The 20,814-nt window shown below is 36.4% G+C and overlaps 1 protein-coding gene across 1 annotated transcript in view; it reads left to right on the top strand.

The window, feature by feature from the left end:
* The window catches only part of LOC136030993 (uncharacterized), a 56,934-nt gene that overhangs the window by 4,265 nt on the left and 31,855 nt on the right, over positions 1–20,814 (top strand). The window contains exon 2 of the mRNA XM_065710153.1: positions 3,885–3,947. Within this exon, the coding sequence (XP_065566225.1) occupies positions 3,885–3,947 (63 nt within the window). The remainder of the gene's footprint in view (positions 1–3,884; positions 3,948–20,814) is intronic.

Raw genomic sequence — 20,814 nt, 5'->3', positions numbered from 1 at the left:
CTTGACTTTTCTATTCAAGTATCATGCAGAACTTTGGCAATATTTGGTAGAAAATAAGTAAATGACCCCCTGGGTTCGGGGGTCAAATAGTTCGAACCCCCTGGGTTCGAACTGTCAGCAGGATTGTTTTTCAGTTTGTGTTATGCTATTGGAGGGGTTATGGCAGTTTGCAAAGGAACTACCACGTTTTTAAAGTTCAGGGTAAAGATTTAACAAAGTCATATTCGATTCCGAAAAGAAAGGTAGAATTTAGTTATCAATTTAGTGATCAATGAATGATTTGACAAAAAAAATTTTGATTGGTCGGAACAACCGTACACTGTACAGTTTGTTTTAGTTGATACTTCATTCTGGCCCCAATGGGTTGACCAATATTAAAGTGCATTTCCTGTGAGAAATAAAATATCTAGTTTTGAGTGAAAAGGATGATAAATAGTAGTTCCTCCTAATCTATTGATTCATCTGCAAAATCGCTATATACTTTTTTTGTGTCCTTGCTCAAAACATACTGTCGCTATTATTTGTAATTTTTTCTCGTTTTACATTGTTGAGGCGTGAGGGGGAGGGCTTACGGATCACAATCATTTTAGGAATCAGGCTCTTCCTAAAAATCATGTCTAAATGCGTCTTATATGTTTGCGTGATAGCCTTAAAAGTCTCACTTAAGGCATGCGTAGGTCTCTATGTAGTTGCCACCTATGATAAGAAAGAGTTTTTTTATTGTTGAAGGTTCTGCTCAGTGAAGTTGAAGGTTCTGCTCAATGAAGTTGAAGGTTCTGCTCAGCGATTCTTCAGAAATTCCTTCGAAAACATTTTCTGTGGAATCACTAGTGGTTTATTCTTGTTTAAGCTTAATTCTCAGTCATTTTTGTAGAATTACTTGCAACTCTTTTATTTCCGCGAGAATCTCTAGTAGCTGAAAGGACTGCCAACTTTTTGGTCCCTGAATGTGTTGCCTGGGCATCCAAAAATGGGTCAGTTTTTTATTCACCAAAAGACGCTTTGTAAACTTCTCCCAAGTGCCTAATTGACATCAAATACAGTGAAAACAAAACAGATCCATACAAAATGGCTTACTGTGAAATCACAAAACTCGTATAAATACGTTAATTCTTTACTTTGGAGAAAATCCTTTACTTAAGACAACACCGGCAAAACCTGGTTTCTCAAATAAAAAACGTGAAAAAGCATCAGTATGGTGAAAAGTGACATTTTCTTTAACAAAACATATATTCAGTTGGGGAATGTTTCTTTTTCGTCATAAATTAAAAAAATACGTCGCTTTTTAATGTCACTGTATAATTGAAACCTTAGTTTGTGACATATAATATGTGAAAATGAAAACCCTGAACAAAAGTCCAAAACAATGAGGTAGTAGGTTGATTTCTAACATAGGAGTTTTATCTTTCAAAAAATGTGTTTTGCGCGCACGCATGTTGCTTTACTTCAATCAGTAATTGTTGATGAGATATCTATATTACAAATTGTCCAGTAAAGCTATGCTTAATAATATCTGATTACTGATAATTTTTCCGTAAGATTTAATATATTTTTATTATGAATTCAGATAATTCAGATAAATATAAAAAAGATTTCTATAAAGTGATTGGGGAGTTGCCCGTTTATATTATTGTACCTCGGCACATGGAAATTGTGATTTTGACATAAAATGTGTCGAGTAGGCAACCCTAGTAGCTCACGCATGTGAGATAAGGTATCTGTGTATTTACGTGAACCGAATTTAGTAGAGGAATTACTGGGAAGTAGAAAGACCTTAAAATAATTATTTAAGATTGTTTATTAAGTTTTTAGTAAAACATTTTATCAGTTGGAACTTTTAATATTTGAAATTGTGCTTATTTGTGTAGCATTGGTGTTATCATATAATAACTGAGTTCATTTTCGCGTTTGATCGCCATCCAATCCTCGGTTTTACTAATAAGGCGTCTGTTTGTAAAACCTCAGTTTTACTTTGTGCTTATAAGCGTTTTTTTTAAATGCCATCCAACCGTCGTTCATTGAACGACGAGCAACACGCCATTTCACTACTTTTAATTTTACTTTTGAGTCCCAAGTTTTAAAATCAAACAACACGATAGAAGCCACTACCAGCCATTGCATTGATCTGTTTAACTTGTATATTTCGTGGATGCAGTGGTGGTTCTGGCCTCTCTTGCGCTCCGGGAAAAATTTTGACTAGCCCTCCCCCCTGTCTCCCACAAAATTTTTAGGCCAGATTTTAACAAAATTTTCTTTATTGACAGAACTATTTCCAACTTATTAGTTAATTGATAATCTTTGTTTAAATTATTGTGTTATTTTTATGTAATTGCCTGGATTTTTCATTTATTTTTTTTTTGTTAATTGATTAATATATTTTTTTTCTTATCAGTGTCCTCTACTTTATTTGATAAAAATAAAATTTCAAAAATTACAAAATGATTATAACCGTTAGATTACTTATTTGAAATTTTGCGCCACTAAAAGTTCTTCTATCAGAAGAAATGCCTCTGTCCCTCCCCTAAAACCACCTCCGCGTGGATGGGATCTTTCATCTGAAGAATGGCAAGATTTTTTTTTATGTGGTTCACAGTTTTTACATCTTCAACAAGTATTGAAGCAGTTTTTACATCAATACCTATCAATAGATGTAGGATTTTAAGCCTATATTTTCTAAGCAAGATATAGTTTAATTTTCTCTGAGAAATAATTTGATTGACATCATTATTCCGGCTCAGTGAACGGCAACTTCGTTTCTAATAGCTTATGAGCAATAGTTGCTCAGTGATAGTTAATTATTGAATCAAACAAATATCTTGTTCTATCGGTGCAAGTACTAGTATAGGCTTGTCGCTAAATCGCATGAAGCAGAGGCAAAATAAGCAAATATATCTGAGGATGAATACTCCCTCAATCTAAACCCAGAGAGGATCTTTAAAATGTATGACAATGTGACTAGGGACGTTTGTGGGAGGGGGTTCAAAACCTACTCATCCCGAGATTTCAAGTTTTCCCAAATTTCTGGGTATTTCTTATTCAAATTACTAATTTCTTCTTTTTATTAGGACTATCCCTCCTAAAAAGTTCCTGTGAACTTACTTGAATTTGACCGCTCTTGGTGAAAATTATTTAATCCTTTCTAGATATACTTGCTTCTCGTTATTTATTGAATCAAACAAATATCTTGTTCTTTCGGTGCAAGTACTACTAGGCTTGTCGCTAAATCGCATGAACCATAGGCAAACTAAGCAAATATATCTAAGGGTGAATACTCCCTCAATCTAAATCCAGGAAGGATCTTGAAAATGTATAACAATGTGATTGGAGACGTTTACGGTAGGGGGTTCGAAACCTAGTCATCCCGAAATTCCAAGTTTTCCCAAGTTGCTGGGTATTTCTTATTCAAATTACTAATTTCTTGTTTTTTATACGACTCTCCCTTCAAAAAAATTTCCTGTGAACTTACTTGAATTTGACCACTCTTTGACAATGTTTTAATCCTTTTTAGATATACTTGATTCTTGTTAATTATTGAATCAAACAAATATCTTGTTCTTTCGGTGCAAGTACTACTGTAGGTTTGTCGCTAAATCGCATGAACCATAGGCAAACTAAGCAAATATATCTAAGGGTGAATACTCCCTCGATCTAAATCCAGGGAAGATCTTTAAAATGTATAACAATGTGACTAGGGGCGTTTGCGGCAGGGGGAGGGGGTTCGAAACCTAGTCATCCCGAAATTCTAAGTTTTTCCAAATTTCTGGGCATTTCTTATTCAAGTTGCTAATTTCTTCTTTTTTTTATTAGGACTCTCCCTCCAAAAACGGTTCCTGTGAACTTACTTGAATTTGACCTTTCTTTGAAAATTATTTATTCTTTTTTAGATATACCTGCTTCTCGCGATGCATGTAAAGACAATTATGTTGTAGTTGGATCTTCCTGCGCTGGTAAGTTGTTTTTTTTTTAAATGAACTAGTTTAGTGCTCCTCTATTGAAATTTTAAATTCTAGCAGAAGACAGTTCACACCATGAAACGAAAATAACCAAGCCAAGTCACTATGCACATTCTAGTTGCTATGCATAATTGAAAGCGAAAATCTCAGAAGTTTTTCTAGAAAATTCTGGGGAAAATAACCCTCTGATTGCCAATCCTGAAAATGATACAAATAACCTTGTATATTTTTGTTGCCAATTGCATAAATAAGAAGTTGTACTTCAAAAAAATATTTTGTCGTCTGGACAGACACATTTTTCAACTCTGATCCAAAACAGAGGAAGGTACTTGTACGATATCAAATAATAATAAAAAAAAAGTTTTTTTCATCTGAAAATACGGTGTAACCTCAAAACTTCAAACGAACAAAAATTAATACGTATATAAGGGGGTTCGTCCCCTCCTCAATACCTCGCTCTTTACGCTAAAGTATTTTTAGTAGTTTCAAAAGAGCTATTTAATCTAATTAAGCGGCCTTTGTGATTCAGGGGTCATTCTTAAAGAATTGGAACAGAATTCGAACTTTAGTGAAACGAGGGGGTGAACCCCCTCATATATTTAATTTAATATACGAATATAGAAGTTCGTTACGTAGGTTAATTTGTAAGTTACGTATATCTATTACTAATAAAAACGTCCGTAAATAAAAGTAAGAGTCCTAGTGGCCTTTTTAAGTAACAAAAAAATTGGAGCGCAACTACGCTCTCTCCCCCACCCTTTTTTCTCAAGACCGTCCGATCAAAACTTTGAGAAAGCCATTTATCCAAAGAAAGTAAAGTTAATATCCAACTTTCGTTTTAATTATTCATGTACGGTGAGCCAAAATCAAAACCTGGATTATTTCAGAAACGTTCAAAAAATTAAATTAAAAAAGAACTAGTTTTTTTAACTGAAAGTACAGAGTGACATTAAAACTTAAAACGAACAGAAATTTTTCGTATATGAAAGGGGCTGTCCCCTCCTCAACCCCCCGCTCTTTACGCTAAAGTTTTTTATTGTTTCAAAAAGTAGAGTTGTGAGAAAGAGTCAAACTTTAGCGTAAAGAGCGGGGTGTTGAGGAGAATAAAAACAAAATAAAAACAGTTTTGGTACTTCCTTGTTATGTAGAACACACGTGAGAATTGAAGTTAGGTTAATCATAATGAGATATACCTAAGTAAGATAAAAATATAATAGTTTAGAAACGAATTTGGGCTATGTATTTCCACATTAGGGGGGGGGAGGCTATAGCATAGTATATATTAAATATACGTAACCTAAACAAACCTATTCTAACCTAACCTAATGAAAATACCAACTAGATATTTAATTGAAATATAGCTACAATGTATTTTCCCACCGAGCCGAAGCTAATTGTCTGGTATAAAGGCCATGAAAACCAGTTATTATCTCATATTCGCGATACAATTTTTCGCATGTGTTCTATATAACAAAGAAGTACCAACATTTTTTCAACTGAAAGTAAGGAGCGACATTGAAACTTAAAATGAACAGAAATTATTCCGTATATGAAGGGGTTCCTCCCTCCAGAAAAAAATACTTGTAGTGTTACTTCCACATCAAATTTAAATTAAAAATGGACAAAGATTAATTTCAAAAAACAAAGTTTTTTTAGGGAAGTAAAGAGCGGAGATGAAACTTAAAACGAACAAAAATTATTGCTTCACAGTCCATCTAACATATGTCAATAAAAGTAGTACAAATAAACCAACTAATTATATTTCCCTATGTTTGTAGGATTATAGAAAACTAGCGCTTTACTGAAAACACAAAACGATATAGTAGTTTTAGTACAGCAAAATCCAACCGATTAAGGACACTTTTGATAGTATAAAAATAAAGCATTTTAGAATTGTTGCTTAATTTTTCTTTTCGTTTAATTTTGTAACATTTCTGCTCAATGGTTCAGTCCAATGATTGGCTCTTGTTTTGGTTCTGAAAAGGACGTGTCATGATTAGTTTGTAGACAAGATCGATGTGAAATCATGTGACTATAGACTAGCTTTAAAATTTTATCATAACCTAAAATTCTCTGTTGTATAGAGATAACTTAAAGCGTATATCTTACAATTTAAGATTGTTTATTACTCACTATTTGTGTTATAGCTGGTGAGATCAAAATGTCAAACAGTTTGTGGTAACGAACTGTAGTAAGCAGCGACCCGGCTCAATAGTAACCAAAACTCAAAAAAATTAAATTTTTATACTAATAGCTACATCAAAAGAATTGCATTTTAATGCTGATTTTTAATATAAGTTTTATCAAGTTTAGTCTTACCCATCAAAAGTTACGAGCCTGGGAAAATTTGCCTTACTTTAAAAAACGGGGGGAAACAACCTCTAAAAGCTAGAGAATCTTAACAAAAATCACACCATCAGATTCAGCGTATCAGAGAACCATGTTGTAAAAGTTTCAAGCACCTATCTACAAAAATGTGGAATTTTGTACTTTTTGCCAGAATGCAGATCACGGATGCGTGTTTATTTTTTTTTATTTTTTTCCAGGGGTGATTGTATCGCCCAAGTGGTCCTAGGATCTTGCAAGAGGGCTCATTGTAACAAAAATGAAAAGTTTTAGTTCCCTTTTTAAGTGACCGAAAAAATTGGAGGGCACCTAGGCCCCCTCCCGAGCTAATTATTTTTCCAAAGTCACCAGATCAAAATTCTGAGATAGCCATTTTATTCAGCGTAGTCGAAAAACCTTATAACTATGTCTTTGGGGACGGCTTACTCCCCCACAGTCCCCGTGGGAGGGGCTACAAGTTACAAACTTTGACCAGTGCTTACATATAGTAATGGTTATTTGGAAGTGTACAGACGTTTTCAGGGGGATTTTTGGTTGAGGGGGGTTGAGAAGAGGGGTTATGTTGGGGGAACTTTCCTTGGAGGGATTTGTCATGGGGGAAGAAAATTTTCATGAAGGGAGCGCAGGATTTTCAAGCATTATTTAAAAACAAGAGCTAGGAGCTCATATGGCACTTGTGACAAGGCAAGGATTTAAAATAAGAGGTCTGAGTCACGATGTCCTTCTGAATATCAAAATTTATCACCCACTCGTATGTTATAAATACCTAATTTTTAATTTAATTCTTCCTCTCCCTTTAGCCCCTCAGATGGTTGAATCTGGGAAAACGACTTTATCAAGTCAATTTGTGCAGCTCCCTGACATGCCTACCAATTTTCATCGTCCTAGCACGTCCAGAAGCACCAAACTCGCCAAATCACTGAACCCATCCCCCCAACTCCCCCAAAAAGAGCGAATCCCGTACGGCTCCGTCAATGACGTATCAAGGACATTTGCTTATTCTATCCACCAAACTTCATCCCGATTCCTCCACTCCAAGTGTTTTCTAAGATTCCCCCTCCAACTCCACCCAATGTCAAAAGATCTGGTCGGGATTTGAAATAAGAGCTCTGAGACATGAATTCCTTCTAAATATCAAATGTCGTTAAGATCCGATCACTTCTTCGTAAAATAAAAATACCCCGAGTCTCACGTTTTCCAAGAATTCCGGTTTCCCCCTCCAACTCCCCCCAATGTCACAAGATCTGGTCGGAATTCAAAATTAGTGCTTTAAAGCGCAAGACATTTCTAAATATCAAATTTCATTAAGATCTGGTCACCCTTTCCTAAGTTACAAATACCTCAATTTTCAAAATTACCCCCCCCCAACTCCACCAAAGAGAGTAGATCCGGTCTGATTATGTCAGTCACGTGTCTTAGACAGGTTTTTATTCATCCCATCCAGTTTGATCCTGATCTCACCGCTTTAAGCATTTTCTAAGATTTCCGGTTCCCCTCAACTGCCCCCCCCCCCAATTACGCTGGATCCGGTTGAGATTTAAAATAAGAGATCTGAGTCACGAGGTCCTTCTAAATATGAAGTTTCATGAAGATCCGATCACTCCTTCATAAATTAAAAATACGTCATTTTTTCTAATTTTTCAGAATTACCCCCCCCCCCCCCAATAGAGCGGATCCGTTCCTATTATATAAATCACGTATCTAAGACTTCTGCTTATTTTTCCCACCAAGTTTCATCCCGATCCCTCCAATCTAAGCGTTTTCCATGATTTTAGGTTCCCCCACCCAAACTCCCCCCAATGTCGCCAGATCCGGTAGGGACTTAAAATAAGAGTTTTGAGACACGATATCCTTCTAAATATCAAATTTCATTGAGATCCGATCACCCGTTCGTAAGTTAAAAATACCTCTTTTTTCTAATTTCTCAGAATTAACCCCCACCCCCAACTACCCAAAAGAGAGCGGATCCGTTCCGGTTATGTCAGTCATGTATCTAGAACTTATGCTTATTTTTCCCACCAAGTTTCATCCCGATCCCTCCACTCTAAGTATTTCCAAGTTTTAGGATTCCCCCTCCCAACTCGCCCCATCTCACCAGATCCGGTCGGAATTTAAAATAAGAGTTTTGAGACACGATATCCTTCTAAATATCAAATTTCATTGAGATCCGATCACCCGTTCGTAAGTTAAAAATACCTCTTTTTTCTAATTTTTCAGAATTAACCCCCACCCCCAACTACCCCAAAGAGAGCGGATCCGTTCCGGTTATGTCAGTCATGTATCTAGAACTTACGCTTATTTTTCCCACCAAGTTTCATCCCGATCCCTCCACTCTAAGTGTTTCCAAGTTTTAGGATTCCCCCTCCCAACTCCCCCCATCTCACCAGATCCGGTCGGAATTTAAAATAAGAGCTCTGAGACACGATATCCTTCTAAATGTCAAATTTCATTGAGATCCGATAACCCGTTCGTAAGTTAAAAATACCTCATTTTTTCTAATTTTTCAGAATTAACCCCCCCCCCCAACTACCCCAAAGAGAGCGGATCTGTTCTGGCTATGTCAATCATGTATCTAGGACTTGTGCTTATTTTTCCCACCAAGTTTCATCCCAATCCCTCCACTCTAAGTGTTTTCCGAGTTTTAGGTTTCCCCCTCCCAAATCCCCCCCCCATGTCACCAGATCCGGTCGGAATTTAAAATAAGAGCTCTGAGACACGATATCCTTCTAAATATCAAATTTTATTGAGATCCGATAACCCGTTCGTAAGTTAAAAATACCTCCTTTTTTTTATTTTTCAGAATTATCCCCCCCCCCAACTACCCCAAAGAGAGCGGATCTGTTCTGGCTATGTCAATCATTTATCTAGGACTTGTGCTTATTTTTCCCACCAAGTTTCATCCCGATCCCTCCACTCTAAGTGTTTTCCAAGTTTTAGGTTTCCCCCTCCCAACTCCCCCCCCCCATGTCACCAGATCCGGTTGGGATTTAAAATAAGAGCTCTGAGACACGATATCCTTCTAAATATCAAATTTCATTGAGATCCGATAACCTGTTCGTAAGTTAAAAATACCTCATTTTTTTCTAATTTTTCAGAATTAACCCCCTCCAACTACCCCAAAGAGAGCGGATCCGTTCCGGTTATGTCAATCATGTATCTAGGACTTATGCTTATTTTTCCCACCAAGTTTCATCCCGATCCCTCCACTCTAAGTGTTTTCCAAGTTTTAGGTTCCCACCTCCCAACTTCCCCCTTCCCCTCCAATGTCATTAGATCTGTTTGGGATTTAAAGTAAGAGCTCTGAGACACGATATCCTTCTAAATACCAAATTTCATTGAGATCCGATCACCCGTTCGTAAGTTAAAAATACCTCATTTTTTCTAATTTTTCAGAATTAACGCCCCCCCCCCCACTTCCCCCCAGATGGTCAAATCGGGAAAACGACTATTTCTAATTTAATCTGGTGTGGTCCCTGATATGCCTGCCAAATTTCATCGTCTTAGCTGACCTGGAAGTGCCTAAAGTAGGAAAACCGGGACCGACAGACCGACAAACCGACAGAATTTGCGATTGCTATATGTCACTTGGTTAATACCAAGTGCCATAAAAACGGAATGAAAAATTAAATATGAAAATTTTTTTAACTGAAAGTAAGGAGAAGCATTAAAACTTAAAACGAACATAAATTATTACGCGTATGATGGGCTTACCTCCTTCTAATTTCCCGCTCTTTACGCTAAAGTATTTTTAGTAATTTCAACTATTAATTCTACGGCTTTTGTGATACAGGGGTCATTCTCAAGAAATTGGGACAAAATTTAAGCTTTAGTGTAAAGAGCGAGGTACTGACGAGGGGGTGAACATCCTCATATACGTAATAAAAACATGAGAATACAGAAGTTCGTTACTTAAGCTAATTTGTAAGTTACGTATTGTTACGTATATCTTTTACTAATAAAAACATTCGTAAAAAATTAAAAGTTCAAGTCGCCTTTCTAAGTCACCAAAAAATCGGAAGGCAACTAGACCTCCTCCTCCACTCCTATTTTTCTCAAAATCATTCGATCAAAACTATGAGAAAGCCATTTTATGTCATTTTGGTGGGTAATCAAGAAATAAAATTGAGTTTTAATAATATCAATTATAGCCTAGTTCCTTATATTTAGGTCTATAAAGAACTTGGATATCAGCTATATTCTTCTCGTAAAATTTGATTTTTTTCATTTTGGTGGGCAATAAAACTAAGTCAATGATATCAAGAGATGGAGATAATGCTGACAACTCCATCCAATTCCTTATATTTAGGTCTATACAAAACTTAGATATCCCACAAAGTTTTTATTTTTGTCACTTTGGTGGGCAATCAAGAAACAAGAGACTAAGTCAACGAAATCAAGGAAGAGAGATAGTTAAGACAACTGTGGCCCATCTCCTTGTGTATAAATCCATGCGAACATTGGAACCTGCCATATTCATCCAATTAAATTTTGTTATCACTTTGGTGGGCAATCAAGAGTGGTTAATATTAATTTTGTGGGCTATTAAAAGGATCGTTAAATTTCATAATAATAGCATGCTTCTGTCAAAAATTTCTCTTTATAATTAGTTTGCATAAATAGCTTTGGATGAAATTATTCTCTTTCATTGTGGGTTTTAAAGCATTGGAAATATACCAAAACTATTTTTATGGCACTTGGTATTTGCCAAGTGACATAAAGCGTTCGCAAATTCTGTCGGTCTGTCTTTCTGTCGGTCCCGGTTTTGCTAGTTTAGGCACTTCCAGGTGAAATTTTGCTTTTTTTTAAGAAAGATCACGGATGTGTGTCATTTTTTTCATGGTGATTGTATCAAACTGAGAGTCCTAGAAGATCGGGAGAGGGTGAATCCGAACGAAAATTAAAAGTTCTAGTCCCCTTTTTAAGTGACCAAAGAGATTGAACGGCAACTCAGCCCCCTCCCACACCCCTTTTCCCCAAAATTATCATATCAAAACTTTAAGACGGTAATTTTGTTAAGAATTGTTTAAAGATCCAATAACTATGTCTTTAAGGGTAACATGACTCCCAACAGGCCGTGGGGAAAGGCCTGTAAGTTATGAAATTTGCCCATTGTTTACATAGCCTATAGTATTTGTTATTGGGGAGTATACGACATAATTTGGGAGAGGCTGATTTTGTGCTTGGTGTGGGTTTCCATAAGGAGAATTTTTCTTGGGGAGTTAACTTTCCAGGGGAAATTTTTCACTGGAAGATTTGACACAATTCTTATTTTTCTTCGCCAACTCTCTTCGTCTTCCATGAGAAGATGTTCCAGGGAATTATTCGGGTACTTCTACGGGAAAAATTCCAAATAAGTGGGGATTTCCAGAGTGATCGAGAACACGGTAGGGAATTCAACTTGTTTTCAAATTAAAGTATGCTAAGGAAATTGTTTTGAGGCTGAATCGTCTGCAAGAAGTTCAATTGTGGGGTGGGGTATTTTCAGCGAGAATGGAACTGTCCGGAGGGAATTTTACGGAGGGGATGTATTTCACGCGGTATAAATTTCCACGGAAGAGTTTGCTCGTGAGAGATGGGGATTTTTCTTGGAGGGAGAGTCAGATTTACCGGTATTGTTTGAAAGACAATCAGAGATTAAAGAATAAAAAACAAGTTTTTTAACTGAAATTAAGGTGCAGTATTTAAACTCAAAACCAACAGAAATTATTCCATATATGAAGGGGTTGGCTCCTCCACAATACCTAACTCTTACTCTAAAGTTTAAAACTTCGTTTTTGGAAAATATATTTTTAAGTTAATTTCTGCTTGTTTTTTATTGACGCATTTTGCTTATGATTAAAATTAAGAATATTCATAAACTTTTAATTCATTTTTTTATGCTTAAGAGTTAAAATATTTGATTACGATTGAAATTATTTCAGTCAAAACTTTTGATCAGTTGCAGTGTGTGCAAAAGAAAATTAATAATAGTTTTAATGTACTAACAGAACTACGATTGGATGGCGCGGGGAATCAACACTCATACTCTGAAAAAAAAAAGATTTCCAATAAAGACTTTAGCTGGAATTTAAGCCAGGGGCGTGATTTACTGTAGGGCAGAGGGGGATGCAACTTCCCCTCCCATACCTTGATTTGCCCCCCCTCCCACTAGACTCCAGTTTGTCGCCCAGCTGAAATTTAGTTTCTTCTAAAATCTTGTCAAAACTAAGATAAATCTGCGTAATTCAAGCATCACCAAAACAGATCAGTTTCTTCTTAATACATATTTATCTTTATAATACTAAATAGTACGTTTACGGTACCAAATGACTTATTTTTTAGTTTTGCTTTCATTTACTTGATTTGAGAAAATTGGCTCCAATTTCGCCCTCCCCCCTCTAGGATTTTGACGAATTTACGCCACTGATTTAAACAGTTAAAAAAAAGTCCAATTTTTTGTTGAAATTATAGTTATAAAATATAATTCTCAACTTATATAGGTTTTATTGATCAAAATGGTTTAGATTCCCATTGTAGATGGAAATTTCTAGAATATCATGTTAAATTTGACTTTGGTGCCATTTAAAGTAAATTTATGTATAAACATTTTTATATACACCAATAAATTGAACTGTGATCATTTTTAGCGAATAATTAATATTTTTTTAAAATAGAAAAATATCATAGGATTTTTTTAATATCGTATTATTTATGGAATAGTTACAGTGTACAAATAAAAGAGAAACAATCTTCTCTGGCCGCTTCTATATCAAACAGTTCGTGGTAACGAACTGTAGTAAGGAGCGACCCGGCTCAATAGTAACCGAAGCTCAAAATTGGAATTTTGATACAAATAATTACATCAAAAGATTCGCTTTTTTACACCAATTCTTAATATATAGATTTTATCAACTTTAGTTTTACCCATCAAAAGTTACGAGCCTGAGAAAATTTGCCTTATTTTAGAAAATAGGGGAAACACCCTCTAAAAGTCAAAGAATCTTAACCAAAATCACAACATCAGATTCACCGTATCATACAACCCTGTTGTAGAAGTTTCACTCCTATCTACAAAATGTGGAATTTTGTATTTTTTCCCAGAAGACAGATCATGGGTGCGTGTTCAATTGTTTTTTTTTGTTTTTTGTTTTTCCAGGGGTGATTGTATCGACCGAGTACTCCTAGAATGTCGCGAGAGGGCTCATTTTAACAGAAATTAAAAGTTGTAGTGCCCTTTTTAAGTGACAAAAGATTGGAGGGTACCTAGGCCCCCTCCCACGCTCATTTGTTTCCCAAAGTCACTGGATCAAAATTTTGAGATAGTCATTTTGTTCAGCATAGTCGGAAAACCTAATAATTATGTCTTTAAGGACAGCTTAATCCCCCACAGTCCCCAGGGGAGGGGCTGCAACTTAAAAACTTTGACCATTGTTTACATATAGTAATGGTTATTGGGACGTGTATAGGCGTTTTCAGGGGGACTTTTTCACGTTAAAGGGGAGGTCGGGGGAGGGGGTTACGTGGGATCTTTCAATGGAGGAATTTATCATGAGGGAAGGAAATTTCCATGAAGGGGCCGCAGGATTTTCTAGCATTATTTAAAAAAAAAAAACAATGGGAAAATAACTAAAGAAAAGTTTTTCAAGTGGAATTAAGGAGTAGCATTAGAACCTAAAACGAACAGAATTTATTACGTATATAAGGGGGTTCGCAATACCTCACTCTTTACGCTAAAGTATTTTCTTTTAAATTTCAACTGTTTATTCTACGGCCTTTGTGATTCAGGGGTCATTCTGGAAGAATTGGGACCAAATTGAAACTATAATGTAAAGAGCGAGGTATTGACGAGGGGGAGAACCCCCTCATATAAGTAATGAAAATATACAAATATAAAATTTCGCTACGTAAGTTAATTCGTAACTTACGTATATTTATTACTAATAAAAACGTTAGTAAAAAAATAAAAAGTTCTAGTTGCCTTTTGAAGTAACCAAAACTTGGAGTGAAACTAGGCCTCCTCCCCCACCCCTTTCTTTATCAAAATCGTTAGATCAAAACTATGACAAAGCAATTTAGCTAAAAAAAATTAATATGCAAATTTTGTGTTAATTATTCATGTGCAGTGAGCCAAAATCAAAGCATGCATTAATTAAAAAACGTTCAGAAAATAAATTTAAAAAAAAAACTTTTTTAAATGCAAGTAAGGAGCGACATTAAAACTTAAAAGGAACAGAAATTATTCCGTATATGAAAGGGGTTGTCCCCTCCTCAACGCCTCACTCTTTGCGCTAAAGTGTTTTATTGGTTTAAAAAGTAGAGTTGTGAGAAAGAGTCAAACTTTAGCGTACAGAGCGAGGCGTTGAGGAGGGGACAACCCCTTTCATATAAGGAATAATTTCTGTTCGTTTTAAGTTTTAGTGTCGCTCCTTACTTGCAGTTAAAAAGCTTGTTTTTTTATAATTTAATAAACACAAGATAGGGCATTTTTTAAGAGTAAATTCGAAAATATTCCTGTTTTTCTTTGAGCGGGAGAAGGACCAGGGTTGCCACCAAGGATACGTCCGTAACATTCTTGGTACGTTTTAACTAATTCGTTACTTTTTACGTTATAGTACTATAGATGTAACATTATTGTTATTGTATATTGCAACATTTTTGAATTTATGTTACGCTTATGGATAACGAATAAGTTGCGCATTTTCTGAGTAATCTTTTATTTTCTGGTAAAAATTTTCCGCTGTTCCTGGTTTAATTATACAGACATGAGTATCGACATTCTTTCACACTACGATTCTTTAATATTATTAAATAAAAAAAAGTTTTTTAACTGCAAGTAAGGAGCGAGGCGTTGATTTTTTTTTACACTAGCGCCAGTTTCCACTCTTATGAGTTACCAATACTCTTTGGTCCAGGGTTTCATAGTTTCTTCAAGAAACAGGATCCAATTTCATTAGCGAAAGTCAGCTAAAGCCTGGAAAAACCTGTTCATTTATAATTGATTTTTTAGGTCCGCGAAACTAGCAAAGTCCGAAAAAGTTAAGTCAATTGTTCCTCGGTTTAAGATGCTTAAAGAATGCTTCTTTCGTCTTAATAATCAGCTAATGCTATAGCCATATCTATTGATAAATATAGAATGAATGTAGTCAGGCTTACTAATTTATAAAGTCATCTCATATGTAGCCAGTACTGCCATCAATGGAAAAAACTCTCGTGATTCTTATACAGTAGCGTATATTAGGCAGGAGGCAGGGATTATTCCTCTGAAATCTGGTGAAATTCTACTCATTATGTTCTTATAAACAGTTCCATTATGAGATAGCAAAGAAACGAGGATATCGTTTGATTTGATGTTCAATGCCCAGCTTAAACACCACGCATATTTCAATTGCAAGTTCTTTTGACAAAGTTAGCGAAGTTTTTCAGACTTTATATATACCCTTGGATTCTGTATATCAAGTTTTATAGGGAGCTGGAAAGATTGGAGTATAGGCTGTTCGGTTGTAGGTGGGGGCGCCCAGGTCCAAAATCCCAAGGTAGCTAAAAACTAAGCTGAAGTTAGATTTTTTAAATTCCAAAATCTTTTAGTAAATATAGAACTTTTTTGGTAATAAAAACAGAAGCTCTAGATGGGAAAAGAGGAAATTATGACGATTTTTGCTCACTTTTTCAAAGGAGCTTTTAACGGAAGAGAACATACGAACTTTCAAAAATGCTGATCTTGTGATAAGTTTTCATCAAATGATATACAACTCCCAAGTTAGTGTAAAACAGATAGCCAAAGTTAAAAGACTATGCTACGAAGTGATATAGTCCACTTCTGTGAAGGGGTTAAATAGAGGGTTACATTCCATGTTACTCTGCTTTCACCTATACATCTCCTGTCTCCAAGAAACTGTTTCAGCCAAAGTAGGTGTGAATTCCGCTATTGAAATTCTTTTTTTCTCTTTTTCTTTGATAAACGTTTCAATTTTTTCTTTTGAATTTCAAACAATTCTTTACAGTGAATGAATTGCAACTCTGTGTATTTTTTGTTTTCTATATGGCTGAAGACATCCTGACCCGCATCCTATAATAGACACCCTTGAATATACACGCTCCTTAGTCCACGTTTGTATGTCAGTGTACTATAATAAACCAGTTTTCACTGATTTTTTTTTTTTAGCTTTGCAAGTAGCATGGAAGCTTAAAACAGGTTATCTAGCCCTGATCCAGAAGACCCGTTCTTGAATTTTCATTCACCTACCACAACAATTTTCCGAACTAGTTACATTTGGCTGTTATACACTTTTACAAAGTCAACAATAAAAAAAAATTCGAGTGTCCTAGATGAAAAGGACTTATGATTAAAGTTTATGTGGTCTATGACGTCAACTCGTGAAAATCAGGGAAGAATTTTGGGGGGAGGGGTAATTCTATCGTTTTTTTTCAATTTTGTCATTGAAAATGCAAGAAAACGGGCATTTTTCAATGAAAATACCAAAAAAGGCACTTTTCAAAATCTAGGGGGGCAAGAAAATCTAGGGGGCATATTCCCTCCTATTTTAGCTCAGTTGATGCCTCTTTCTGAGGTTCATATAACCCTTGGATACTTAAAAGCCAAGCCTCTATTGCCACAAAAGCAGAAAGGTAGAGGGCGTAACCAACTAGACCTATGTAATTGAAAAGAAACTCAAATGGAATAGTTTTTGTTTTTATTAGTTGCATCAATATAATGTACTTTTTACCGGATGGCTACCCTTTTACCAATAGTATCTAATTGGTATTTATCGTTAGTTGTTGATGAATTATCGCCAGTTCTTTTTTTATGGTGTAGGTAGGTATTTACTCTGCGATGACACATACTTAGGTGCAACTAAAAACCAGACAGCAATACTTTTATGTAGAAATTATAGACTTTCAAAATCTTCAGTGCTTTTACTTTGCCATGGACCATACTTGTTGGATTTAGTAGAGTTTAATGGCGCTTTCATACGACGCCATACAACCTTTCACACTAGCATAACTTAAGACTTTAAGTCTTGTAAGACCTTCTTTCCTGAGCTGGAAAAGCCAGCTTAGCTTTCCATTGTTTTTTCAATTATTCAAGACTGGCGCAAAGCTGCCAGACGGTTATTCCCTAGAAGACAAGAATTGGCTTGACTTGGAAAGCAAATACAGCCTGCTAGAGGAAAGTGCTTCAGGGTAGTGGTTGTTGGAGAGAAAAACTTCCAAATAGGTGTCAAAAACAACACATCTGGTGCAAAAAACGCATTATATAGCCGACCAAGGGTTTTCTTATCAAGCTGGACTTTTAGCCTGGTGAGAAGACCATAAGATTTTTTTTAGTTTCTCTTTCAAAGAAACAATTATAAGCTGCTTGGTTTATATCATCTGAGGTTATCTCTAGTCCAAAGACAAGAAACTCTGCGTTGGAAGGAGCAACTGAAAGACGTTCGGGAGTGCCCCCAAGATTGTCGGCCAAGAGAAAAATGTCATCGGCATAAAACAAGTGATTTGCGTTGATATATGGCTCAATTAAGTATGGTGGAATATGTCGAGTGAATCCTCTAGTAGAGTTATTAAATATTGCTGGACTAAGAACAGAACCTTGCTTAACACTACTGCACCTTTTTTTTTTGCACCTGCCAGAGGCAGGTGCAAAAAAATGGATTAACTCCACTTCTAAAGATAGACAGAATTGCTTGGGAGTGAAGAATGGAGTCAAAAGCCTTTGAAATGTCAATGGCACAAAAATGGAGGTTACTTTTGCCTTTTTTGCCTTTCAAGAATAGCTTGACGAGTTGAATGGGCGTTCTGCACGTCAAGACCTTCCCAAAAACCAAATTGCTTGTCGCCATGATCACATTTCGTGCTAATTTATTATTTATAAGCTTCTCAAGAAGCTTGCCAATCGTTGAACATACAGTAATCGGTCTATATGCGTCACAGGATTTCGGGTCTTTATTTTTCTTAAAAATGCACTTTACTAGATCTTCACATAGCACATCAAGAATATGCTGCTGGGATATAGCCTGAAATAAAATAGCAAGATGTTCAAACAATTTTACTGTCCTGTGTATCAGATGTTCGGGTTGTAGGCCGCCTGAAACCGATGCTTTACCTGGTTTAAGACGACGAATATGTGCCTGAATAGGTGCTGGCGTGATAATGATATAGTTTTTAGAAAGGTCTAACTTTCCAAAATGACCCAAAAGCATAAATCCAAATGTTGTGTCAAGAAAAGGTGGATCGTCAGAAAATAATGAGGAAAATTGACTTTTCCAAGAGCCTAAGTCAATCAGATTGTCCACAGATGAAGAAGTCGAGGTAAGTTTTGACACGTGACCCCACAATAGCTGGGGGTTATTTTTAATAGCTCGCGAAAGATTGCAGATTTGACCCCGTTTCCATTGCCGCAGAACATTTCTATGTACACGCTTCGTATATTTGATGATTCGAAATAAACTCCCTGACGTTGGATAACCGTAATCGGCCCAAATACGAAACCAGAACTTGTGTCAATGTTTAGCACTCTGAATTTCAACGTCTTCACTCCACCCTTTTTTACGTGTCCCAACTCGAACTTTGGTTAAAGGAAGAGAGACTGAAGCAGCGACCTTGATTGAATGAACTATTTCCGCCAAGTAAAAATCCAAATCGCAAGTGTTCCCACATAAAAGTTGTAATGGAATCCAGATTTTTGACAACATAGAATATAATGTTCTCTGATATGGAGAGGAATCAAGACGATTCCAGCAAGGTTTAAAAAAAACCCTAGGCTTTTGCACATGAAGAGGCAGAGAATAGGTAAGTCGTAACTGCAAACTTAAGTGATCGCTTGTTAGGATGTCGCTTGAAACGTCAACTATGGTACCCTGCATCTGCTGGGCATCTGTTAGAACGAAATCCAAATCAGAAGTGAACCCTGAGTTGTGAACATAAGAAAACAGCTTTGATTTCGGTTGCAGGAAAACGCCACTAGGAAGGAAAGAAAGCAATATTTGAGTAAGCGGTGCATTTTCATTTTTTAGATCCGTGTTAAAATCAGCGCAAATAAATATTGACTTATTGGCTGACCAAACCCTATGAATGGATTTTGAAGGCAAAGCACAATTTGTGGCAAATTTACGATAAGAAGACTCACTTCGGTATTTTTTTTGGGATATGCAAACACATTAAAACAAAAGAACCAAAATCAAATGAAATATATACATCGGAAGATTCAAAAGGGGAGCAAGAAAACTTTTTGTTCACTGGAATTGCTAGGCCGCCGAAAGGACGACCAGATTTCAATTTGGTGGGCCGAGAATAGAACATATGGTTACGCGAGAGCTCTAGCTGTGAGACGTTATAAGCGCTGAGAAGGTGTTCAGTGATGCACATAATTTTGTAATTACTGAAAAGCCTTTCGAGACTTAGAAGCTTGTCACGAGCACCTTTAACGTTTTGATAAAATAAAGACACGGCTAAGTTAAAAATCATCATCACTTCCTGAGGCTCCTTGAACGGGAAGGTGTTTTTTCGGCTCCAGACACATCAAGCTATTGCTACCATGATTCCCACCACAATTAGCGCACTTAACAATCTGAGATGAACATAGTTGGTCCTTGTTAGTGTGATCACCTTTACATTTATTACATTTAACAGGGCTCTTACAGTCCCTTACGAAATGCCCAAATCCTTGGCAATTTAGGCACTGCTTAGGCTTTTCAATTGGCAGAGTCACTAGGAATAGGCAATATTCAATCTTGGTGCCAAACTTAAGTGCGATATCAAGCTCTTTTTTAGTTTTAAAGTTGATTTGTACTATTCTAGAGCTTCCATACCTTTTCGCGCATACCCTCGCAACGCTGCTATCAAGCCCTGGAATCTGGGAGACATCATAATCGGGACCCATCTTGATAATACCGGCATGTTCAATTTAATAACTCTGGCGCGAATTTTTAAGTTGGGGGGGGGGGCTGCAACTGCTGCCGTGGCCGCCTCTTCATCGATTAAATGAACGACCAGTCCATTTTTTGACTATGTGCTTTACTTTATCTGTGCAGCCAATCTTCTGCACAAATCCACACTGGTTCTTCGGGTTATGCACGAATATTTACAGGAGTATTCGCTAGAACGACAGGAACGGTGGGTGGCTGATGTGGTGACGCTGATGGACAGACAGTTGAAACTGGAACCTATGAGTCAATTTCTTGCTTTTCCACTAAGAAATTTAGTATACGGACACACTCGTTTAAGAGTGAAGCCACAATCATAGGCGCATCATTTGAAAACGATGGCACATCTGAGGGGTCTACGATGACAAAAAGCGGTGGAGGTTCATCGCGTTGCACTAAGCCACCAACTAATTCGAAAATATATGATAGGAAAGACATAGCAGGGTGCGTACCTCTTTGCTTTTCAAAAATTGAAAAGCGTTTTTGCACGTCTGGATCGCATGTTTAATTGCATCTTTTCCAAAAAAAACTTCGCTGTAATTGGAATGATTGAGTCCTTGTCTTTCGCTATATGTCGCTGCAAGAAGTTCAACACCGGACACACAAAAATAGAGCCT

This window comes from Artemia franciscana, chromosome 9 (assembly GCF_032884065.1).
Source record: "Artemia franciscana chromosome 9, ASM3288406v1, whole genome shotgun sequence".
Classification (NCBI taxonomy): domain Eukaryota; kingdom Metazoa; phylum Arthropoda; class Branchiopoda; order Anostraca; family Artemiidae; genus Artemia; species Artemia franciscana.
The sequence above is the reverse complement of the archived record's forward strand: the minus strand, read 5'-3'. Positions and strand labels throughout refer to the sequence as shown.